At 41.9% G+C, this 25,059-nt stretch overlaps 1 protein-coding gene across 4 annotated transcripts; it reads left to right on the top strand.

Annotated features, from left to right (window-relative positions):
- Positions 1-1,268: 1,268 nt before the first annotated feature.
- Positions 1,269-23,609, top strand: LOC147320245 (uncharacterized). 4 transcript variants are annotated; one of them, XM_086308030.1, is made up of 11 exons: positions 1,270-1,448; positions 6,605-6,689; positions 15,602-15,896; positions 16,379-16,507; positions 18,632-18,691; positions 18,855-18,935; positions 19,019-19,044; positions 19,198-19,218; positions 19,627-20,049; positions 21,470-21,700; positions 22,573-23,609. In XM_086308030.1, the coding sequence occupies exons 3-11, from the start codon at positions 15,602-15,604 to the stop codon at positions 22,831-22,833; spliced, it is 1,527 nt and encodes a 508-aa protein (XP_086164156.1). In that variant the 5' UTR covers positions 1,270-1,448; positions 6,605-6,689; the 3' UTR covers positions 22,834-23,609. The 4 variants fall into 4 exon arrangements, with proteins under 4 accessions (XP_086164157.1, XP_086164156.1, XP_086164155.1 ...); XM_086308031.1 differs by lacking the exon at positions 6,605-6,689 and having other exon boundaries at positions 1,269-1,448; positions 21,470-21,625; XM_086308029.1 differs by lacking the exon at positions 6,605-6,689.
- Positions 23,610-25,059: the final 1,450 nt, after the last annotated feature.

Raw genomic sequence — 25,059 nt, 5'->3', positions numbered from 1 at the left:
CACTCCATAACACAGCCCGTGTATTTTCACTATAATACCCGAGGTTATTAGATAATTTAAATGCCACTCTTACACAGAAACATTACAGTAAACATTCATGTTAAATCTGGAGGAATTACAGATTTATAAACATCATAAAGTGCTTCCACATTGTTCTGTAAAACATTTATACGTGTCCTTTACTGATCCATAACAGAGCTCCAACCTAGTGTGACAGGAAGCATACACATGAAGACTAGAATGAAGCTTTTTTCATTTCTTTTAATAAGACATGATTAAAATCACCTGATATTAAGTGTGATGCTTCATTTTCGCACCAGCAGGTGGAGTGGTGGATTGTTTGATGGCTGTGTTAAGATTGCTGTTGTGTGAGGAGAGGCAACAGGGGGTCCAGTACTGAACCTGAAAAACTGATGCAGCTCATTAGCTCGGTCCGCCTTCTCTCTATATGTATCTGCTCCTCCTTGTTCCTAGACCTGAATATCCTCGTCTTTTCATTCAGCTTCAGGTGATGAAATGGGAGAAACGTACTGAACTCAGAGAGAAACAAGCAAGTTAGCAATCAGCCATGCTAGTATTGATCCAATACCAACAACAACATATCGATATTACCAATATTTGGATTGATCCACCCCTTACACAACTTTCAGGTGGGCACAACAATAAAAAGGAGTCCCTTAAAGTTACCTTGCACATGGGAGGTGACTTGGTTAGATGTATTATGAGTCTCCACAAACTTTCATTCCTTCAGTGTGTCTGTGTTTGAGTATAGAGGTCTGATGTCCTTAACACTGTGCTCTGAATTTAATTAAAAGCATTTAAATGTAAACTGTAACGAGCACTGATACACAGCAGAAAACATCTGTTTGTGTCAAACTGGCATCAGTAATGAGTGTGCCATTTGGTTAAATGCCTCGACTGTCTTATCATTTCTTCATGTCCTCTGCTCACATCGCCGGTGGGAGGGGCTAACATGAGGAGAGGCATGGCAGAGAGTAATCCACGATGTGCAAATTATGAAATGAGGAAGCAGGAAGTGGGGCTCTGCTCTGTGGACAAGAACTAGTGACTGGATCGTTGCTCATGGGGGAGGAGACCTATTATTTCATACTTGGGGAGGCTTGTGCCACCTCATGCCCTCCTTTCAGACACACACCTGGTATTAAAAGCAAGCTCTCTATATAAACGATTTATTACACTTGCAACACTGACAGCTGCAATCACAACAGCTGATGAGTCATTTGTGTTACACTGCCCAGAAGACCATGCGCATGCGCAACTGTCTCACAGACGAGTCTGGTCGCAAGTTGGCTGTAGAACCATTTTTAAGGCGGTATCTGCCATTTGTTGGTATAACTCTGGGACGTGCTGGGACTCAAAAGTTGAATATCTCTCCCTGCTGTTGACAATACCTGAAACACACACACTTCAGAAGAAAACAAGGAAAGGTGAGCATTATTGAGAAAATGAATCTTACAGCAACAAATGCTCTCTCTGCGAGTATCACTTCCTGTTCCTACAACACTGTGGTGTTTTTGTGGATCTTATCTGCATAGCCAATTTAATTAGAAACCTATAGATAACTTATTTCATATTGTAATCTTTAAAGTGTTTTATCCAAAGCACACTCTCTGTTGATTCACCTGCTAGTTATATTCACAGTATTTACTCACACTGTTCATGTGTCTAACCGTTTTTCCCCACTCGGCGACACACCCGCCGGGGGTCCAACTCTGGTTATTGGTGATTCTGTTCTCAGACATGTGAAGCTAGAGCCGGCAACCATTAGGGGTGGGTTTTTATAATCGATTCATCGATTAAAATCGATTCTGGCTCGGATAACGTAAAATCGATTCATTAAAATCCTGAATCGATTTTTTAATATAAATTTATTTTGTCCGAAATGCCATCTCACAAAATTTCAAGAACCACCAAACAGTAAATGAGAGCAGGTACAGGGATTCTGCACATAGACTTAAACACACAGCGCGACCCGCGGATCAGAATCAGTTAGATGTCGCCTTTCTCACAGTCGGGGCTGAAAGCCGACAGCTCGCTGATCCGGGTCCGCGCTTTGTGTTCACGCCCTTTATGCGCTGATGTTAGTTTGATCTCTCTCCAAACAATATTGACCGAACCAGCAGCAGAAGAAGATCCGAACGCTTCACATAAACATCGTCATGAATTCACTCTTTTACTGTTTTGCTTCCATTGCGATGCGCAGCTCTCTCTCTCTCTCTCTCCCCCCCCTCTCTCCCCCCTCTCTCTCTCGAACAGTTTCGCTTTCTTCATTATTCGCTTGCTTGTTACGCACAAGTCTACTGTTGTTTACAGGCTGTCGGCCGCTGTTTTTTTCCCTTTTACATTCTTCCGAAAAGAAAACCTCATTTCTGCTGTTCAATACTGAACAAATTTAAACTTTTTAATATTATTCAAAATGCAAAATGCTGTGTCTGTAATAAAACCGCTGTAACGTCAGAGGTAATGTTGATTAATTAATGGTTTTCTTTCGTTTTTGATGTACTGCAGAATATTTTTATAAAATCCCAGGCCAGGAAAATCACCTTCATGTTTTTCTGTGTTTTATCTTCAGCTACTTTGACACAAAGGCCTCTGCTGTGATGCTCACAGCTTGGATAAAGTCTTGCGAGTGTCAGCTTCCTTTTTATAGATACAAAAATATGTAAATGTTCTGATCTGAATTATATTTCTGACTGTCAAAATTTCCCAGATTTAAATCGAATCGAATCGAATTAAATCGAATCGTGGATCGAATCGATTTGGGACCTTGTGAATCGGAATTGAATTGATTCTAGAAATCAGTGACGATACCCAGCCCTAGCAACCATAGTCAATTGTCTTCCAGGGGCCAGAGCAGGCGACATTGAAGGAAATTTAAAACTGCTGACTAAGAGTAAACGTAAATTCAGTAAGATCATAATTCACGTCGGCAGTAATGACACCCGGTTACGCCAATCGGAGGTCACTAAAATCAATATTGAATCGGTGTGCAGCTTTGTAGTTTTCTCTGGTTCCCTCCCCAATCAGACCAGGGGTGACATGTTTAGCCGCATGTTCCACTAATTACAGTAATACTTAGGCTGCGTTCACACTGCAGGCGAAAGCGCATCAAATCCGACTTTTTTGACCCTCTGCGACACATATCCCATCATGGTGTGACAGTGTGAACGGCACAAATCCGATATTTTCAAATCCGCTCTGGGTCACTTTCATATGTGGTACTGAATCGATACATATCTGATGTTTCAGAAAGCGACTGCTGTTTGATGGTCACGTTGCATTAAATCCGTCTTTTATGTCACTGACACAAGACAGACGCCGACTATCAGCGCCGGAGAAGACATCGCGAACGCTTCCTGACCATCCCGTGTAGATGTCAGTGAAACTGTTGGGAAGACAACGTTGGAGAAACTTGAACATTTTATTTGTACTGTATAATCTGCAGCTATCCTTTGAAGCACCGCTCCTCTAAAACAGCAATAAGGATCATTATTAGGTTATTTACATTATTATGTAAATAACAAGGGCGTTTTGATTTTGGCGTTGGTGGGGACGGATGATTCAACCATCGAATCCTGCCCTGTTTCTTTTTTCCCCCTTTTTGTCTTTGCTTCTTGATAACAAAAGGAGAAATATAGCCTACTTGCCTACATGTGCTATTCTACCTGCTTTTAAACCATTTGAAATTACAGTTCATAGTTTTATATGTGAATTATATGATGTTAAATTACTATTAAACAAATGACTGACTAAGTATTTCAGGCTTTAGTTTACTTCAGCCATATTCCATATAAATCAGGTATCATACAAAAATAAAAATAGCTTCAAATACAGTCATGACAATAAAAGAATATGACTTGAAGGACTTAACAACATTAGTTCAGTTATAGTACACCAACATCTGTTATACATTAGCACTAAGGGAACACTGAATGACCTGCTGGGTTTTGTCCATAAAACTACTCGTCTAAGATTAACACAGAGTCGAAGATCTCTCAGCAACATTATGCAACAGTTTAGGCACTGTTGCTCCGATCAAGTCAGTGAGCTGGGATTTTTTATTCTATACATGAACTACTGTTACAGCAACAGACATGGACTATTGGTGTCCCACACAGCAACTCAATGTCCACTGTGTGAAGCAGCCAAACACAGGCCTGCTCCTCTCGTTAGCTGAGATAAACTGCTGGCATATTGGTTTTCCATCTATACTGTCCAGTGTCTCCTGGTGGACACACAGCAGCATTGTTTAATCTCATTTGGGTCATTGTTGACCTTAGCCATGTTTTTAGTCTTCTGAGAGCACTGAAGCTTCTTTCAGCCTCAGTACCTGCGTTTTATCCTCAGATTAAAATTATTACTATGTGCTTGATGTGCCTCACCTTTGGCCCTGGCTCCTCCCCTCTGACTGCACTAGGACATATTGCCACCTGATAAAATAACACATTGATTTGTGCCAGATAAAAAGTGAGACGTGTCAATTCAGATTCTTTGTCAAACATACACTAATGAATCAGTTTACATCAGCAGCCTGACAATTGTCATGATAATAAATACCAGTTAATCTACAGTCACCTGTGCGCTCGCCTCTTCACCTCTGAGCTCCAACATGGCAGAGCTGCCTCTTTCACCTGACAAACAGGACATACATGACAATAAGAATAAAATGTGCAGCTGCTTCAGTGTTTCTGTCACTTTGTGCAGATCCTGACTCATCAGTAATGTTTGTAGGCTGAGTGCATTTTTAAAACAATTTGTGCAACCTGCACTACAAGGTGGATATTTGCAAAATCATGACTACCTCATGATATATTGTCTCAAAAATGAACCCTATGAATACGTCAGTGCCATTAGGATGAAATTATTGTGTCACCAACATTTTAACGTTAGACATATAATTCTAACAGCCTCTGTAAACTAATATCCTGGCTGCTCGAGGCTCCGTTTTCTCTGACAGTTCCAATCAAAATTAGAAACGCTGCTCTGACACTGAGAGAACTAATAGTGCTGCCTGCTGTGCAGTTAGTTTCCAAAACACCTTATTCATGGTTACATACAGTTTTAGATGATACAGGTCATAGCCTGTAACGTTATTATGACGGACACATTTTATGAGTGATCTTGACTTTAAGAGACTTACAGGTTTATTTGAAAAATACTTTCTTTCATCCAGCTTCTTCCTCTTTGCTGCCGTCCTCCTCTCCTCCTCGCAGCGCAGGTTTGCCGCTGCTAAAACTAAACAGAGCTCCCTGAAAGGCTCAGCCAATCACATTGGCCATATTTGTCACATGATGTAGGACTCCAGTAGAGGACGTAATTTAACTCTTTCTGCACCGCTGGGTGAACGAGACGCTGACAGATCGTTTTTTTCTTTCTATCGGGTTTGTTTTTCTTTACTCGAAGAGATCAAATTATTGGTGGGGACAATTCAATAATCGCTGGATATTGGTGGGGACACGTCCCTTCCGTCCATGCCAAATCTACGCCCTTGGTAAATAACAAAATACCTTAAAGCAAAAATTGGGAAACTTGAAGTCTTTATATTAAGGGCCATCAGTCAAACAACACTGTTGCTCTGGGTCTAAACAGAGCGCGCTGTGTGTGACGTCTTCTTTTGCGCATGCGGGCCGCTTTGAGCGTTCACACTAGAGCGCGTTTGCTGTCGCATTTTATTTGTAGCATGAACAAGCAGACAAAACAATCGGATTTGGTCAAAAAATCGGAATTGAGCATCAAGACCTGCTGTGTGAACGTAGTCTTAGAGATGGCGCGATACCACTTTTTTTTTATGTCCGATACTGATATCATAAATTTGGATATGTGCTGATACCAATATGAATGCGATATAGTCTATTTTACAATTATTAAACCCGATTCTTTTATCCCCATGATAGAACAGAGAAAACCCGACTCAGAATGGTCAAAACATTTATATAGCCTATTTTTTATTCAATCATCTTCCGGAAGAGAGAGCCCTGCACAGCCCAAAGCCAGTTGCAGAATCTCTAACATTAGAGCAGGGGTCGGCAACCCTAGGCACGTTTTTTGTAACGGTATAAACACGGAAAGGTGGTGGATTGGCCAGATGCTGGTCGGTGTGTAAAAATAACTCAGTTGTTTGGTGGTGGCATCGCGGAGCTTCCACAGATTCAGTAAAATTAACAAGTGGTGGAGGCCAGTAGGTGGATGAGAGGAAGGGGAGGCAGGAGGAGCAGAGACCCCAGGCGGCCGCCGGTCCGAGTGTCAGGTGAACTGAACTTCAGTTAAGAAGTTATGACAAATCGTCAACATATTACGTTTTCGGCTGCCCACCACCTTCCTAAATGACGACCTCGGAAAAATGAGCAAATATGAGAACCGTCTGGACTCAATCTACACATGTTCGCTCTTTTTCTTCAAATCGCTTACAAACACGCTATTTAACGTCATTAAAGTCCTGGTTAAGGTCAGGAATAAGGTTATGGTTTGGTCTAGAATACAGGGCTGGAACATCTATTACCGCGGGAGTGTCATTGCACTGGATTTCAGCCATAACCCTTTGCATACCATAAGAACGCCGAAGGTCTCCTTTCGCATTCCTCAGGAACACTGCGGGACGTGACAAAACGTCGGCATGTTACGCCTCGGGAGTGAGAACGGGCTGTTACTGGATCATCAGAGCTGAACAGGTGATGGAGAAACAGGTTTACCTTTTAGGTGACATGAATGAGTTGAAGTTATGAACTGTTTCTGAGAGACAAATAACACCAGGATCCTTTTCTAAGCAGCTGACAGCTGGTAACTGTGCAGGGGCGGGTCTAGCAAAGTGTTGCCAGGGGGGCAGGTAGGGCATTAACAGGGAAAGGGGGGCACAAAGAAATACTTTTCTTTCTTATTCTCATTTTAAATGTCTAATTATCTGAATCTTACAACCAAAGTTTTTATCTGATGTAAAATGTATAGAAATCATACATATACAGTGGGGCAAAAAAGTATTTAGTCAGCCACCGATTGTGCAAGTTCCCCCACCTAAAATGATGACAGAGGTCAGTAATTTGCACCAGAGGTACACTTCAACTGTGAGAGACAGAATGTGAAAAAAAAAAATCCATGAATTCACATGGTAGGATTTGTAAAGAATTTATTCGTAAATCAGGGTGGAAAATAAGTATTTGGTCAATAACAAAAATACAACTCAATACTTTGTAACATAACCTTTGTTGGCAATAACAGAGGTCAAACGTTTACTATAGGTCTTTACCAGGTTTGCACACACAGTAGCTGGTATTTTGGCCCATTCCTCCATGCAGATCTTCTCGAGAGCAGTGATGTTTTGGGGCTGTCGCTGAGCAACACGGACTTTCAACTCCCGCCACAGATTTTCTATGGGGTTGAGGTCTGGAGACTGGCTAGGCCACTCCAGGACTTTCAAATGCTTCTTACGGAGCCACTCCTTTGTTGCCCGGGCGGTGTGTTTTGGATCATTGTCATGTTGGAAGACCCAGCCTCGTTTCATCTTCAAAGTTCTCACTGATGGAAGGAGGTTTTGGCTCAAAATCTCACGATACATGGCCCCATTCATTCTGTCCTTAACACGGATCAGTCGTCCTGTCCCCTTGGCAGAAAAACAGCCCCATAGCATGATGTTTCCACCCCCATGCTTCACAGTAGGTATGGTGTTCTTGGGATGCAACTCAGTATTCTTCTTCCTCCAAACACGACGAGTTGAGTTTATACCAAAAAGTTCTACTTTGGTTTCATCTGACCACATGACATTCTCCCAATCCTCTGCTGTATCATCCATGTGCTCTCTGGCAAACTTCAGACGGGCCTGGACATGCACTGGCTTCAGCAGCGGAACACGTCTGGCACTGCGGGATTTGATTCCCTGCCGTTGTAGTGTGTTACTGATGGTGACCTTTGTTACTTTGGTCCCAGCTCTCTGCAGGTCATTCACCAGGTCCCCCCGTGTGGTTCTGGGATCTTTGCTCACCGTTCTCATGATCATTTTGACCCCACGGGATGAGATCTTGCGTGGAGCCCCAGATCGAGGGAGATTATCAGTGGTCTTGTATGTCTTCCATTTTCTGATGATTGCTCCCACAGTTGATTTTTTCACACCAAGCTGCTTGCCTATTGTAGATTCACTCTTCCCAGTCTGGTGCAGGTCTACAATACTTTTCCTGGTGTCCTTCGAAAGCTCTTTGGTCTTGGCCATGGCGGAGTTTGGAGTCTGACTGTTTGAGGCTGTGGACAGGTGTCTTTTATACAGATGATGAGTTCAAACAGGTGCCATTCATACAGGTAACGAGTGGGGGACAGAAAAGCTTCTTACAGGAGACGTTACAGGTCTGTGAGAGCCAGAGATTTTCCTTGTTTGAGGTGACCAAATACTTATTTTCCACCCTGATTTACCAATAAATTCTTTACAAATCCTACCATGTGGATTCATGGATTTTTTTTTCACATTCTGTCTCTCACAGTTGAAGTGTACCTCTGGTGCAAATTACTGACCTCTGTCATCATTTTAAGTGGGGGAACTTGCACAATCGGTGGCTGACTAAATACTTTTTTGCCCCACTGTACCAACAAGACTGTACATCACTGTCACGACAGGGTTTGTTTTCATTCAAAGGCTTTATGGCTTTAATACCTGGGGGGCCGGTCTTTAGTCAAGCCCGGGCTGTTTTTTTGTCCCAGTCCAGCCCTGGGCACGACACGCAGTGAATTAATCTGAGAAGGTGCATCAAAACATAAATGGCCGCGCCAGCGTTGCACATCGCAAATCAGCTCGCATAGACACATTAGTTGTGCCTCTTCTTAATGACGGTACCTTAACTAACAAACCCAAGTACCAGATTCAACTTGTAATTGGCTAAAAATAACTTGGTACTAGTAAGAGGGACGTTGTTAGCTTTCCACATTCCGACACTTCAAAAGCTTCAGGAGCTGTCCGCTCAGCATCAGCACCACGGAGATACACGGATACGTTCATAGGCTTCAGACGCAATGCATCTTTGGGACTTTCAGGTGTTTAGACCAATGTTTTATTTTCTGATCAAACCAGAAAGCTTTAATGAGCAGCTGGATTTGTCTCGCATTAACTGGCTGAGTTAATGCCAGTTAATGCAACATCGAAGCAGCTGGAATCCACAGCTGTGCGTGCTCATGGAGCTGCATGTTCACCTGCTGGACGTCACTACTTGACAGGTTTAACTGTCTTCAGAACATTGCAGAGGCCTTATTGACAGTATTTGGCTCTACATGTCTGTGTGAGCAGGTTGAATGAATAAGTTCATACAAAAATTTAAAAAAACAAAACACTAAAGTTATTCTAATACACTTGTATGCAAAAACATACACTGCGCCCAAAATATTTCGCAGTTCAGCAATACTGATCTTTTTATTTAAACTTTTAGCAGAACTTTAAATCGAAATATTTAAACTAATATTCAAAAACTAATTTAAAACGCAATTTTATGCAGATTTTGAAAACTCTTTGGTTCTGAAAAAAGGAAGTGCAGTATCAGCAAAAAAAAAAAAGTTTATATTCAACAACTAAAAAAAAACAGGTTGTAGAATGGACCCTTTTATACTTAAAGCTGAATATAAATAAACATGCAGAGTGTAAAGCAGTGCAAATGCAAACACAGTCAAGTCAAGTCAAGTCAAGTCAACTTTATTTGTCAATTCTGCCACATGTACAGGACATACACAGAATAGAAATTGCGTTACTCTCAAACCCTAGTGATTAGAAAAATGCAAATAAAATAATTAAAAAGTAAAAATTTAAATAAATTTAAATAAATACAATACAATTTTACGTATAACAAAAAAAAGCTATGCAATATACAATATTCAAGTAAGAGAGAGAGAAGCCGCTGCGTGTGCACGCGCCGCCATGAGCTTCATGACACTCATCTGTTATCAAGATGTCAGTGTGAGCTGTTTCTATCACATTTAAGCTGAGACTGAATTTTGTGTAATTTCTATACAGAACTTAACACAAGTATGAAAAAAAGTGTTTTTCATGGGGGGGTTCGAACAATGGAACTGTTTAGCCTGCAGCACAGTTTTTTCAAAGTAAAACTTGAGTCTATCCATCGTACGATCAGACTTAGCCATGGCAACGCACAGACGTCCGAGCTCCAGAAATCGGCTGTTAAGCTTAACGTGAGAATGCTTTACAAACATTCAGAGATGAACTTACACACATGCTTTATTTCTCTGGTATAGCTTTCTCGGAGATGAAATGCCAGTTTGGCAGCACGTAGCGAAGCTCCAGTTGCTTTCAGTGTGAAGTAACTCCAGACCGCCGACAGGTCTCGTACACAACAGCCGCTCTATCACATGACGCAAACTGCTCCAGTGTGCTAAGGTCACTACCTGGGTTACGTCATGTCACAAGTTTTGTGAGGTGCTTTTGTGATATTTAACCTCCTAGGACCTGGCATCCACATATGTGGACATCACATTTTGGGTTATTTAGACCAAAATACTCAATTTTGCTCTACAAGGGCCTGATATCCACTTACGAGGACATTATCCTGCTACTGTTCTATCAAAATTTTAAACGAATATCCTCATATGGCTCTTATTTTTCTTAAAAACAAAAATAAGGTAAAAAAAAAAAATCTGGTAATTCTTTGTTTTTACATTCATCGGGCCCCAATATGTCCAAATATCAAAGAGAAATTAAAAATACTGCTGTGGAAGAGTTCGGGTCCTAGGAGGTTAAGGGACCGGGTTACATTTTTTATTTCTCCCCGATAGCCGATCCAGTAATTTAGGTCAGGATCGGATGGATACTGATATCGTATGTTGGATAGGTCCATCCCTAGTAATAATTACACATCTGACACCATAACTACCCTACATCACATCACAGACACCCAGTGAGACAGCATAACACACTCAAAGAGTCCATTAAAGTCATTTTCTCTTTTCTTTTCTTTTTCTGTCTGCACATGGTCAGCCAGTCATCCAGAGGTTACCAGCACTTAGCCTAAATATATAGTCAGTCTATGCTGTACATCTCATAGTGTTAAAGTCAAATCAAAATAAGTCATGTTAAGTTGTGTTAAAGGTGTCGTCGTCATGGGTCGGAGGTCTCCTGAAGAAGGGATATCTTTGTGATGGGTATGCATACATGGCTGATTGGGGTCTTAACCAGACCTGGCTTACAAGCCCTTTTTGGTCTAGCGCAGCTCCTTTGACTCTCCCAATGATCCAGGAACCACGAGGTGCAGAGTCATCCAACATGAGGACCACATCTCCAGGAACAAAGTTGTGTTTAATCCTCCCCCATTTCTGGCACTGTTGAAGTTATAGCAAGTGTTCTTTGATCCATTTTTTACAAAACAGATCAGATGTATATTGGAACTGTCTGCATCGTTTTCATGCATAGAGATCACTTTTGGAACTGGAACAGACCAGGTGGTAAACATGCGTTGGACTTGAGAAGAAGGAGGTGGTTTGGTGTTAAAGCTTCCAAATCATTTGGATCGGTCGATTCCAGTGTATTGGGTCTACTGTTGAGGATTGACTTGACTTCACAAAGAGCAGTTTGGAGTCCTTCTTTGTTAAATGCTGTGTCTACAGGGTGGAATTAAGGACCTTTCTGATGGAACAAATTAACCGTTCCCATGCTCTGCCATGGTGTGATCCAGTTGGAGGATTAAAGATCAATGTCACTCCCTTCAAGATGGCACATCAGAGATCTTTTCCTGATTCCACTCTCGTCTCAGTTTGCACTCTGCACCAACAAAGTTGGTCCCATTGTCGGAGCACAGGAATTGAACCTGACCTAGTCTTGCAATGAAACGTTGTAAGTCGTTAATGAAAGAATCAGTGTCAAGAGTTGAGGCGACCTCAATATGTACTGCTCTTATCGCCAAACAAGAAAAAATAACTCCATAGCACTTCACAAGACTTATCTCACGCTTCACTTCAAATAGACCAAAATAGTCCACTCCAACAAAGCTAAATGGGGGTTTCTCAGGGGTCACTCTGCTATCGAGCAAGTCAGCCATCTGCTGCTGGCTTGCAGCTCCATGAAGCCTTCTGCAGATCACACATCTCAACATAATGCTTCTAATCAAAGCACCAGCACCAGGAATCCAATATTTCTGATGCAGCTTTGAAGGCATGTGGTTCCTTCCACTATGACCCACCTTTGATGAATATGCTGTAGAATGGGATTCAATTCAATTCAGTTTTATTTATATAGCGCCAAATCACAAAAGTCGCCTCAAGGTACTTTATATTGTAAGGTAAATCGTACAATAATAGATACAGAGAAAAACCCAACAATCATATGACCCCCTATGAGCAGCACTTTGGTGACAGTGGGAAGGAAAAACTCCCTTTTAACAGGAAGAAACCTCCAGCAGAACCAGGCTCAGGGAGGGGCGGGGCCATCTGCTGTGATTGGTTGGGGTGAGAGAAGGAAGACAGGATAAAGACATGCTGTGGAAGAGAGACAGAGGTTAATAACAGATATGATTCAGTGCAGAGAGGTCTGTTAATACATAGTGAGTGAGAAAGGTGACTGGAAAGGAAAAACCCAATGCATCATGGGAATCCCCCGGCAGCCTATGTCTACTGCAGCATAACTAAGGGAGGATTCAGGGTCACCTGGTCCAGCCCTAACTATATGCTTTAGCAAAAAGGAAAGTTTGAAGCCTAATCTTGAAAGTAGAGATAGTGTCTGTCTCCTGAATCCAAACTGGAAGCTGGTTCCACAGAAGAGGGGCCTGAAAACTGAAGGCTCTGCCTCCCATTCTACTTTTAAATACTCTAGGAACAACAAGTAGGCCTGCAGAGCGAGAGCGAAGTGCTCTAATAGGGTGATATGGTACTACAAGGTCATTAAGATAAGATGGGGCCTGATTATTTAAGACCTTGTATGTGAGGAGCAGGATTTTGAATTCTGGATTTAACAGGAAGCCAAAACAGGAGAAATCTGCTCTCTCTTTCTAGTCCCTGTCAGGACTCTTGCTGCAGCATTTTGGATCAGCTGAAGGCTTTTCAGGGAGTTTTTAAGACATCCTGATAATAATGAATTACAGTCGTCCAGCCTGGAAGTAATAAATGCATGAACTAGTTTTTCAGCGTCACTCTGAGACAGGATATTTCTAACTTTAGAGATGTTGCACAAATGGAAGAAAGCAGTCTTACATATTTGTTTAATATGTGCATTGACAACACATTCTCACTCCCAAAGCGTAACATTTTACGCTAGGTGACAAATCGTCTGTATGTTACACTTTCGGCCACCCAACATGTCCCTATGTTACGCGTTCAGAAAAATGAGGAAACATGAGAACCGTTTGGAATGAATCTACACATGTATGTTTATTTCACTTTAATCGCTTTGGAAAACACTATCTAACATGATTAAGGTTATGGTTAGGGCTGGAATACACAGCTGGAACGTGTATTACCGCCGGGAGCATCAGTCTATTGGATTCCATCCACAACCTGGTGGGTATCATAGGGATGTTGAAGGTTACCTTTCGCGTTCCTGAGGGACGCCTCGGGACCTGACAAATCGTCGGTATGTTGCGCGTTGGGAAAGAGAATGCTCTGGCGTTGAAGGACATGTCCTGGTCAAAAATGACTCCAAGGTTCCTCACAGTGTTACTGGAGATCAAGGTAATGAAAGTGTACTTTATTGGTCCCCGTGGGGAAAATTCCTCTCTGCATTTAACCCATTCACTCAGTGAAGCAGTGGGCAGCCATTGGGCGCCCGGGGAGCAGTGTGTAGGGACGGTACCTTGCTCAGGGGTACCTCAGGGTAGCTGTTCAGGGGAATCAAACCCCCGACCTTCCGATCATGGGGCCACCACTCTACCTACTGAGCTATCCCATGCCATCCAGAGTAAGAATCTGGTTAAGATAAGACTTTATTGATCCCACGATGGAGACATTTTTGCGTTGGGATCAATAAAGTCTTATCTCAAAGTCTTATCTTAGATACCATATTTCTATGATTTTCAGGGCCGCGTAAAATAACCTCAGTTTGATCTGAATTTAGAAGCAGAGAATTAGAGGCCATCCAGGTCTTTATGTCTTTAAGACATTCCTGACAGCTGGATCACAACAGCTGATGAGTCATTCCTGTTACTCCCCCTGTTGAAAACAGTTACAAAAGATAAAAATGGAAGTTGAATTTGACGTACGTTCATCACCTGGATGCCTCGGCTCGACTTCTCAGCTAAAGAAAGTTTGAAGTGAAATGAACTGAACACGCTCAGTGTGAATGTTCTCAGGAGTAAGAACATTAAAAACATTCCCGGGAGTGTCTCGAAGGCAGAGTCCACCTAACGCTGAGTCTGACTGCTCTCTGAACCTCTGCCAACATCTGGAGAACATCAAGAGATAATGTGGCCATTTCAGTCACATTTTCTGGGTTAATTTAAAAATTGGGTGTACCCTGCCTCTCGCCCTATGACAGCTGGGATAGGCTCCAGCGCCCCCCGCGACCCTGAAAAGGATAAGCAGATGCGAATGGATGGATGGAATTAAAAAATTATTTAAAATTATTTAAAATTATATGAATAATAACTGAGCGAACATCCAAACTTCCCCTGCTCCTAACTCAACCTTCTCCCTTGACTTAGGAGCCTTTTTATACTTCAGTCATTCATAAGTCAGAGAGAAGTGGCTTCATAAACAGAACATATTGTTTCAAAGAGCCAGTGTCTAAAGAAAAATTTAAAGGCTTTCAGAAAGCTGGAGAACTATTGCTCAAGAGCACTTCAAAAAATTACAAGAAGGTCTGGCTGCTTGGAAGCAAAATATACAGAAATGAGGGGTGGCTCTGACCTTTGCACAGTACTGTGAGTATATATTTCTAAAAGCAATGCACACATTTACACGTGTGGCGTAGTCACAGCAATAATTTCTGTAATACTTTGCAGGACAGCATCAGGAGCTCATCTTATTTTCCTTTAGCTGGAGCTTACTTTTTTAGCAATAAAGGCATGAACTTTTTCTAAGCAGATGATTCACTCCTTCATTAATTAATCTCAGGTTATACGGTATTAAATATATTATAGCACCAAATAGAGACCCTACATTAATAAAAAGAAAACAGAAAAGTACCAGAAAAGCTGGTACTTCAGCTTATATCACTACCACAGACCGTATAAAACAGACCCGAGCTTGTACGTCCTAATTGCTTACTGGCTCACGTGAGAATAAATTTAGATGCAGTTTGACCCACTTCAGCCACCAAAAAACACCCCTATCAGAAAACAGCTTACCGTAGATACTCAGACCAGCAGCAGCTTACAAAGACAAAATATTCATATTGAGCAGAGTTCAGTTTACTGAGTCAGCTTCCACAACTGTTCCAGTTTCTCCTGTGTCCCCTTTTGAAAATTAATTGCCCACCCCTTTATAAAAGACGGGCCTGCTGTGACATTACACACTGATTTCATTTCATTCTCATTTTTGTGAACTTTTGCGTTACATTAACAATTATTGAAATAAAGTTTAAAGGAGAAAACGGTAAAAACTAAAATAAACTGTAGTAGTAGCTTTCAGATAAATGCACTGACGTAAAAAGAAATGTGTTTCTGCTTTTGTGTCGCAGATGGCAGCGATTTCAGAGAAACAGTGGGAAACAGCTCTGACTGAAATCCTTGCAAAGCTGGATGACAAAGAGTACGATAAGATGTGGGAGTTTGTTTCGAAAATCCCAAAACAGAAGAAGACGAAGAAATTAAAAAGAGAGATGCCCCAAAAAATCATTAAGCAATATGGAGTGAACGAGTCTATCCAGAGAATCAAGAACGCAATGAATAAGATAAGGAAAGACCCTGGAGTCCAGGACCTGCTGCGCCCCTTTGTGGACCAACTGAAGAGCAAAGCAGAAGCTGAGAAAAAAGGTGAGTTCACACCATCCCACATAGCAAAATTGGCATGGTCCAGCTCTGGTCCACACAATGTGCTTACACATGGCCCACATACCGCAAAGAATGACGGCCCTTTAGTGGCCCAGATCTGGTTTGCCAAAGGTGGCCCACACATGGGCCAGCACAAGGCCAGTTGCAGACACACTGTTGGTCCTTTGCTGGCCCATGTGTGGATTACCTCTGGCAAACCTGGTCTGGGCCACCAAAGGGCCGTCATTCTTTGCGGTATGTGGGCCATGTGTAAGTTGTGAGCAGCCACGGGCCAGTTGCAGACACACTGCTGGCCCTGTTCTGGCCCAGAAAAATTTCAGCTCTGGCCCCAGATGTCAGCTTAATGTGTACCTTAATAAAGCCATGTAATAACAACATGTACATAATAGTGCAAAAGTAACATGACAAAACTGTTCAGACAGTGAATGAACAGATTCTTATATAGCACTTTTCTACTCTCCTAGATTACTCAAAGTGCCCTATACAACATGCCACACACTTCCTCTTAACTGAGTGCTGCCTAACTACATTCATACACACAACATGCAGACTGGAGGAGCCAGGGATCGAACCACTAACCTTCCAATCAATAGGTGACCTGCTCTACCGCCTGAGCTACAGCCATCCAGTGCCAAAGATGAGCAAACCCTCACTAGGTTTTGGATAAAGCGTACACTCACAAACTTGTCAAAACTGCATTTGAAACGTTGGCTACCATAGCAGTATAGTATTGCAACATGGCATTTGAGTGTTCTAACTAAAATAGGAACATAAACAGTGGCCTCGTTGCCAGACCTGGCCCACATCTGGTTGACATACACCCTGCCATGACACCAGTCAGTCAGAAGTGCCAGCTTGATGCCGGATCCCGGCCAGGCCTGTTTTCTATGAGCCTGGGCCACATAAACCAAACCACAATCGAGCCAGATGTGGCATGCCATCACATAAACAGTGCCATCTATGCCAGGCCTGGCCCATATCTGGATGACATATGTCTTATCATGCCAGAAGTCAGCCAGCAGTGCCGGCTTGATACCAGATCCGGGCCAGACCTGCTTGCTATGTGGGATGAGGTCTGGTTAATATCAGGCTCCTGCAGAAGGTCTGTGAGTTTCATGATTAATGCAAGTGATCACAGAAAACAAGGTGCTTTTCCAGTTTAATGTGCTAACGTTAGCCAACATTGTTTTAAAATGAGAACGCACTAACTCGGAACTGACACGACTCCCGAGTAGGGATGGGTACCGGTATCTGGTGCCATGATGGCACCGGTTCTGACATAAACGGTAGTAACCAGACCGAAAAGCAGCGCACATTTCGGTGTTTTTTTTTCCTGAGATGTCACACACTTTGCATACCAGCCAATCATTTTACCTTTGCAAGCGTAGTAGGCGAGCCCAGGTACGTATGTTCTTTTAGAGCAGAGCTACAGATTAAAAATGCCCAAGGCAAAGCAGTCAAAGTCTGGCTGTACTTCACAGCAAAAGATGCAAACTCAGCAGCAACAAGTGCTTTAAGCTGATACTGTGATACTGTCAAAGGAGGTAACACCTCGAATCTGATGAAACACCTGGCGACGCATAGCGTTTTTTTAAAAGCCGAGAAATGCGCCGTATTTGATAGCTTGCTGCCAGACCTCACACCGAGCACATCTACTGCGGGTGTGGTGCCTGTCATCAGACCCGGAGTTAGCAACATCCCCCAAAAACACGAAGAGGAGAGTCCTGGCCCCTAGCCCTGCCAGTGTAGCAGAAATGATGAGGATGATGATGCAGCAGCAGCCGTTCTTCTCTGCGTGAGTAGCTTAATGTTGTTCGTGTGTAATTTACGTTGAGTAGGCTAACCACGTTATTACATTAATGCATGTAAGGTGAACTAGCAAACATCATCATAGCTACATGCGGCTGTCTTCTTGTTTGATGGCAGATACTCCCTTCACCCTGGCCAAAAAGGCTAAAATGACCAAAGAAAAAGTGGAAAACAGTTAAACATGAGAGGTTTTTGGACAAAGTTTGTGTTTTTTCCATTGTTCAAGCACTGCTTCCAGCCAAGAGTGATGCCATATATGCCCCATAGCTGCAGAAAAGGCTAACATTGTTATCTTTTTACAAAAAAACAGCTAAACATGAGAGGTTTTTGGACCAATTTTGTGTTCTTCATTCTTTAAGCACCGTTTGAGCACCGTTTAAGCACCGGCACCATTTCAAAAGTACCGGTTTGGTACTGGTTAAAACCTAAACGATACCCATCCCTACTCCCGAGTCCTGACATCCGAGTCTTGAGGTATCTGAAATGCAGCATCAAACCCTGGTGGGGTTTGCTGCTGCTGTCACCTTGCAGGTGGTCCATAGAGTTATGGATACTCCCTGTAATCATGTTAGATGTTAGCATCCCATGAGCCACATGAATCACCTGGGAGGGATGTCAGGATGGATTCCAGGTGGACTTCAGAAACATCTTCAAGCTTCTAAAATAGAAGAGCAGCTGCTTTCAGCTCAGGTGCATCACCTGGATGACTGAGACCCCACACAGACAAAGATCAGTTATACTCCTAAAGCTACTTTGATAGTGGTGACTGTCTGTGACCATCTGTGGAACAATGCATTTTATTCCAAAATAAATAAAAAATTGCACATCATGTAAACCAGTCAGATTTATAGTAATAATAATAATGATAATCTAATAATCTGTGTTGAACTCTGAAACATTTCTTTTAGGAACGAAGAGGAAACTTAGTGAAACTGATTCAAAGGCAGAGGATATGAAATCTGAAGCTGGTGAGTGAACATACTAAAAGCGTGACACTGGGTCTGCTTTAGTGTTAGACACAACCTGCTGAACTGCATCTTGCTGGGATGGTAGACTTGCAAATAACGGCTGAACTGTGCTTGATATTTACCTGTTTGAAGGTGGGGTTATGATGAGATGTGTGTGTTACAGGTAAGAGCAGTGCTGCAAGTGATTCTTTCGATGTAGAGCAAGAGGCTGAAGGCAAAAATGATGGGAAGTTGACAGCGAAAGGTCAGCTCTGTGAAACATGTTAACACTTCCTCCAGTAACAAGAGAACAGTATGAAAACTCACCGTTTTATTTGTTCTTTATAGACGAACCGGGGAGATTGCCTCAAAAGGTAGCAGTTATTAAATATGTCAGTTAGGTTAATGAAATATTTCACATCATTTATCAAAGCACCTCCAGCAAACAACCACACATCCATAAACGTTAAGTTTTTCCACACTTCCATCATGACAAACTGAGCATTTACACACAGTTTCTTTTCCAGGACAGGAAAAGCCAGTCATGGGTGAGCGGATTTCTCTTAATTTCCTTTAAGTAAAACAACAGGAAATATTTTTCCTTAGACCTGATCACTAGATCAGGAATGAAAAATAAACTCCTTTATTTTGGTGCACTTCCTGTTCAGTGTTACCTGAATCCTGTTTAAACATTACAACTTTTAGTGGGGCTCTCTGTCATAGCAAGGCAGTGGTGGAAATAAAACCATGCAACATCCATGTATTTACAAAGGTAACAACCAGGTAATAGTGTAGTGACTTTTAGCTGACTAATGTTAGAATGAATTCTGTTTGATGGGACAACAGAGCTGTTAATGTGTGAACAAATATAAAGATCAGTAATAGAGTAATATTTTGGTCAAAACCTGCTAGGCCACTATCAGGGCTATTACTTTTGTCTCTCCATCTGTGTTCAGAGAATATCCATTGGCGAACTAAAGGCCAGTGGTAACCCTGGAAACAAAGCAATTGGTGGCAAAATCGTGCAGAAATCTGGTCTGCGTACATATCAAACCAAAAACAAGGAGAAAAAGTTTTTCTTTAACCTGGGGGTGGCCGATGAAACAGCCAGTATTAAAGTGATGGTGTATGGAAGAGAGCGCTACCAAGACATCCAGGAGAAGAGCTGCTACCTGTTCAGAGAGGTCATCATGGAGGGAAATGACATTAAAGTCACCAAATTAAGCAAAGTATCGAAGACACCACAGATTGATGTTCCTGAGAATCTGGAGATGGAAGCTCGGATGCTCATTGATTTCCAGGCTCCAGTTTTCTCCATCGAACAGGCCAAGAGATCAGCGGAGAAGACATCAGTGAGTGTTGAAGGAAAAGTAACAGAGGTAAGTGTGAACAGATATTCTGCAGAACATTTGGGCGGCCATTTCCTCACAAGCTCAGAGGGGTGTGCTATGAAGCCAGATTAATGTGTTAGTGAGGTCAGCTGAGCCTGAAGTCTGAGTTTTCAGTGTCACAACAGTGTTTGTATTTTTACCGGGATGAAGCACTATCGCTAAATTATGCTGAACACATCACCTGGTCTGGAGCAGCTGATGTTCAGAGTGTCGGTTTACAGTAACTGGAAGCTCCGTGTTTTCTTTGCAGTATGTTTAATGTGTGATGAAGTTACGGCAGCAGATTGCATGTATTCATATTCACATGGTGATGCATTAAATGTATAAATGTTTTATTTTGTTCACTGCTGATGGAACACTTAGAAACTGACCAGTTACAGTTTTATATTTATTACCTAAAATTCCTGTTTAAACAAGAAAATTCCTCCCAGTCTGATCTGGTAACAGCCTGAAGAGATTCCCAAGTCTCATTTGACTTTAAACTGTGTGTAGTTTCAAGTCTTGGAGGTCTACTGTGCAGCTGTCACATTATAAACAGGAGCACTGAGTGGTGATATAAATATATTAATACATATGTGCCTCTTTTACTCTTCTGTGTGATTGTGATGATCAAATCACCTGAATGATGATTTTCTGAAGCATTACTTTTGTCTGATTTGTGGCAACAGTTTATTGTAAGGCAAAGACGCTACAATACTACAGAGAAAACCTCAACAATCAGGTGACCTCCTCAAAGTAAACACCTGCTCAGTGTGACAGTAAAAACTCCCCTTTAACAGGAAGAAACCTCTGTGACTCAGGGAGGGGCGGCCATCTATTGTAACCGGCTGGGGGTGAGGGGAGGAAGTAGGTGGTTCTTGATCCATTTTGTGCAGAAGAGTCACATGAGGTATTAATCACGTGTGTTTACCTAAGTATGCACGGCGCTCGAGGCAGAGAGGCAGAGTTAACAGTTGTGATACCTGTTATCACAGACTGGTTTTTCTGGCTTTATTGAGCCAGCAAACAAAAGAAAGCCTGACTGTGGTCCAGAAGTTCGGATTGTTGAAATATGATGAGCTTTAAATTCCTTTTAAACTTGAACTGAGTGAAGAGAAGACCTGTCGATATCTCCAGCTCAGCTTAAACTACAGCGGGCTGATGAGCTGTGTGGATCTTCTGAAAGATCGACTCACCTTCACAGCAGGACCTCTGTACAGTCACTTTTCCAACGATAAGTTCAGCTGCTGTTAACTGATTAGTTAAAGCTTCAACCTTTCATCTAAATATGTTCACTTCCATCTCTAACAAACAAACAACACAAAAACCAAACAGTTAAAGTCCATCTTTCAGATTCAGTCTGTGATCACCGATTATGGGATTTGAGTCTCTGTATCCTGAGTTGTTCACATGTTGTTGCTTTGTGCAGATCGGCTCCGTTGAAAACACCAAAGTGAAGAACAGACGAGGAAAGAAAGACAAGCAAGATTTTAAACTTGAAGACAACACCGGTTCAATCAGGATCACCTTGTGGGGTGAAGACATCAAGCATCTCAGCGGAGTATCATGTGGAGACGTTGCCAAGGTGACCAACGTAAAGACCAGTCTCTTCCAGGATTCAGTATCGCTGAACTCAACAGATTCCACCAAAATTTTAAAGGTAGCTGCTGGTTTTAATCCAGGCAGCGTGTGACACACAGACTGCAGTAACATGGGTATCTTTGATGACTCTCTCAGCTCTGTACAACTCTGTTTAACCCCCCCACACTCTTATTCTGAGAGTTTATTTTCCACTAACCAGCAGGTCATCAGCAGAATCAGAATCAGAATCAGAAAGGGTTTTATTGCCAAATGTTGAGCAGGTTTACAACATTAGAAAATTGCTGCGGTGCTTCAGTGCAAACATAGTGTCATAAATAGCACTTAAATAGATATGTACAAATAAAAGTAGGGATAAGAATTAAAAGTGCTACGTGGAAAGATATGTGCATGAGTGCAGGTGGTGATCAGTGCCAAACATGGAATGATGCAGTGACACAGCGTAGGGTCATGTGTTAGTGGCGGGAACAGTCATATGGTTATTGTTCATGTGTCCAACAGCAGAGGGGAAGAAACTGTTCTTATGGCGAGAGGTTCTGGTGCGAATGGACCGGAGCCTCCTGCCTGAGGGGAGCAGGTCAAACAGACTGTGTCCAGGGTGAGAAGGGTCAGCTGAGATCCGAGCTGCACGCCGCAATGTCCTGGAGGTGTACAGGTCCTGCAAAGATGGGAGTCTGCAGCCAATCACCTTCTCAGCAGAGCGCAGGATTAGAGACTCACTGAAGGCAGCCAGTCATATTTCTCTGTCATTTACTTAAAAGCAGCACTCAGAAAGAATCTGGTCCTGGTCTTAATGGCAGTGTGGGGTTCTTCTGAACCAGTCATCGATGCCTCGTGAGCTCTCTGTGGTTCTAAATGTCGGGCTACCTGTCGACCTGTTTAGCTTTTTAGCTGTTTATGAGATTCTCAGCCTGTCCTGATGTTTGTGTGCAGGTTCAGAGTGCTGCAGTCCAGAGCGTCACCATCGAGATTATCGGGATCATAAGAGCCAGCGGGACGCAGACTGAGTTGGAGGCGGAGCTCAGCCATAACAACGAGGTGCAGCCGTTTGTGGTGGCTTCATCCCTGCTGGCAGGAGCGTTGGGTGTCAGCCTGGGGGGCGGCTTTGAGGACAGGTTGCTGAATAAAATGCCGTTCTCAGCAGATGTAGAAATCAAAGGAAACCAGATCATCAAAATTAAATCCGTCAAATAGAAGTAAAGATGGCGTCCACTGTTCAGGCTGGGCTGCAGCCACATGATTCATCTATTTTTACTAAAGTTGTTTTTTTAAACTGAATATTTTTAATATGATTCCTTAAATCTATCATTTAATGTAGAGGACATTTCTGATTATATGATGTCAGTTATTCTTTCTTTCTGTGTTTCTTGCAAATGAGTTTTTTTCTGTTTTTATTCTGATTTGAGCAGAATATTCATAATCATCATCAGTCCTGGAAGCTCAGGAATTCCCGTGACTACACCACCTGGTGCTGGGAACGTATCCATTGGAATAAAAAGTCAAATGAACTTAAGAATAAAAATAATAATCCATCTCTGAAAAAAAAAAGTGATTAATGGTTTTATGCTGAATATTTGTATATTTGTACTATTACCTGAGAGTAGCTGAGAGCATGGAGAGGACCAGCCATTATATGAAACTTTATCAAAGTATGTAATGGCTGACATTTTATGCAGTTCAAATATTTCATTGTTATGGTACTTTATGTATTATGGCTGAAAATGTTTGGTTCTATAGTTATTATGATTTTGAAGATTTAAAAATAAATCTCATAGATATTATCACTAGAATAATATAGATCAAGCTACTCAGAAGCATATAAATCATTAAAATCTTACATTCAATTCAAATTCTCGCGCAGCTGTAATACATCCATATGAAAGCATCTACTTCTGCCTGAAAATCAAACCCCGTCTTTTCTATACTGCGTTTTTTTTCTGATTAAATGTTCTGATTTTGTCTGATTGCAACTTGTTGTCAGATTTCTTACCATTGGAAAGTGTACACTTAAACATGTTTTAAAGGTCTTCTTGTGCAAAAAAATAACAAGGCTGAAGCTCCAGCTGTTGTATGCAGGCAGTGTAAGAGCAGAACTCTTCAAACAGCTCGTCCTGTTTTTCTCGTTTTTGTTCCAAACCGTTTCTCACATCTGTAACACGGCGCCATTTTATCAATTTAATTGAAAGTATCTTAACGTTTAGCATCTAACACTACATTTATGATGTAGTTGTGTCACACTAACATCACTTTTCTGTTCAATGCCTGCTGCTTTGCCTCAGCCTTCCACTCAGACATGAGGAGTCAGAGAGTAATGGTAAATGGTCTGTATTTGTATAGCGCTTTACTTTAATCTAGTATGTGCCTTGTGCTGCTCGTCACTCTGGTTCTCAGGCAGTCTGGCGGATAGAAGGCTGCAGAACTTTATTTAGTACAGAATGTTTGTATTTTTACAACCTCTGGCGACGGCAAAATAGGGAGAGACATTAAAGTGCATTTCACACAAGCTTCCACGGTAACTACTCACCTGGCATTGCATTATAAGCAGAAAAAGCCTGTGAGTGGGCAAACAGCAGTCTTCTTCTTTTTTTTTTTTTTTTTTTTTTTTAACGTGATCAGTAAAAAAAGTCACCAAAAGCATCTGAAGATTCATTCAGAGCTGTGAACATAAAAGTAGTAATAACTACAATAAAATAAATAAAATTTTATTTATGTAGCACCTTTCTAGACAGAATCACAAAGTGCTGCACATAAGATAACAAATAATAAAAAGGTAAAACAGACAGTATAAAACAGGCAGAAATTTAACCAAAAACAGGTGAGTTTTGAGTTGTTTTTTTTAAAAAACAACGACTGAGGCCACAGTTCTTAATGTTGGGGGGGAGAGTCCACAGTCTCGGGGCCACAGTGACAAAAGCTCTGTCACCCTTAGTTCTCATCTTAGTATTTTTTATAGCAAGTAAGCCCTGATCAGATGACCTCAGGGACCTGCTGGGGACATCGGGCTGTAGCAGATCAGAGATGTAGGCTGGTGCCAGTCCATACAAGGCTCTAAATGTCAAGACCAGGATCTTAAAATGTACTCTAAATTCAACAGGAAGCCAGTGTAGCTGAAATAGCAACGGTGTCACATGTGAATACTTGGAGGATTTTGTCAGGAGCCTAGCTGCAGCGTTTTGCACAACTTGCAGACGATCCAGAGAACCTTTGCTTAGACACATAAACAAAGAGTTACAATAATCCAAGCATGAGGAAATAAATGCATGTATAGCTATCTCCAGTTCAGAGCGAGATAAAATAGGGCTTAACTTAGCCACATTTCTTAAATGATAAAAACAAGATAAAAACAAACCAGAGATTTCACATGCCCATCCAATGTGAGAGTCGAGTCAAAAGTGACACCTAAATTCCTGATAGAGGATT

This window comes from Aulonocara sp. 'chitande type north' Nkhata Bay, linkage group LG10 (genome assembly GCF_057382095.1).
Source record: "Aulonocara sp. 'chitande type north' Nkhata Bay isolate Kocher_YH1m ecotype deep benthic linkage group LG10, A_spYH_male_GT1.1, whole genome shotgun sequence".
Lineage (NCBI taxonomy): Eukaryota > Metazoa > Chordata > Actinopteri > Cichliformes > Cichlidae > Aulonocara > Aulonocara sp. 'chitande type north' Nkhata Bay.
Note: the sequence above shows the minus strand (reverse complement) of the source record. Positions and strands in the feature narration are given on the sequence as shown.

What these genes read in the sequence shown, in the direction of transcription:
- LOC147320245 (XM_086308029.1), top strand. Translation starts at nt 15,602, where the DNA reads ATGGCAGCGATTTCAGAGAAACAGTGGGAAACAGCTCTGACTGAAATC. An exon ending in AGCAGAAGCTGAGAAAAAAG is followed by an intron (nt 15,897 to 16,378) that starts GTGAGTTCACAC and finishes CTACTCTCCTAG; the next exon opens with ATTACTCAAAGTGCCCTATA. An exon ending in ATTCCACCAAAATTTTAAAG is followed by an intron (nt 21,701 to 22,572) that starts GTAGCTGCTGGT and finishes GTTTGTGTGCAG; the next exon opens with GTTCAGAGTGCTGCAGTCCA.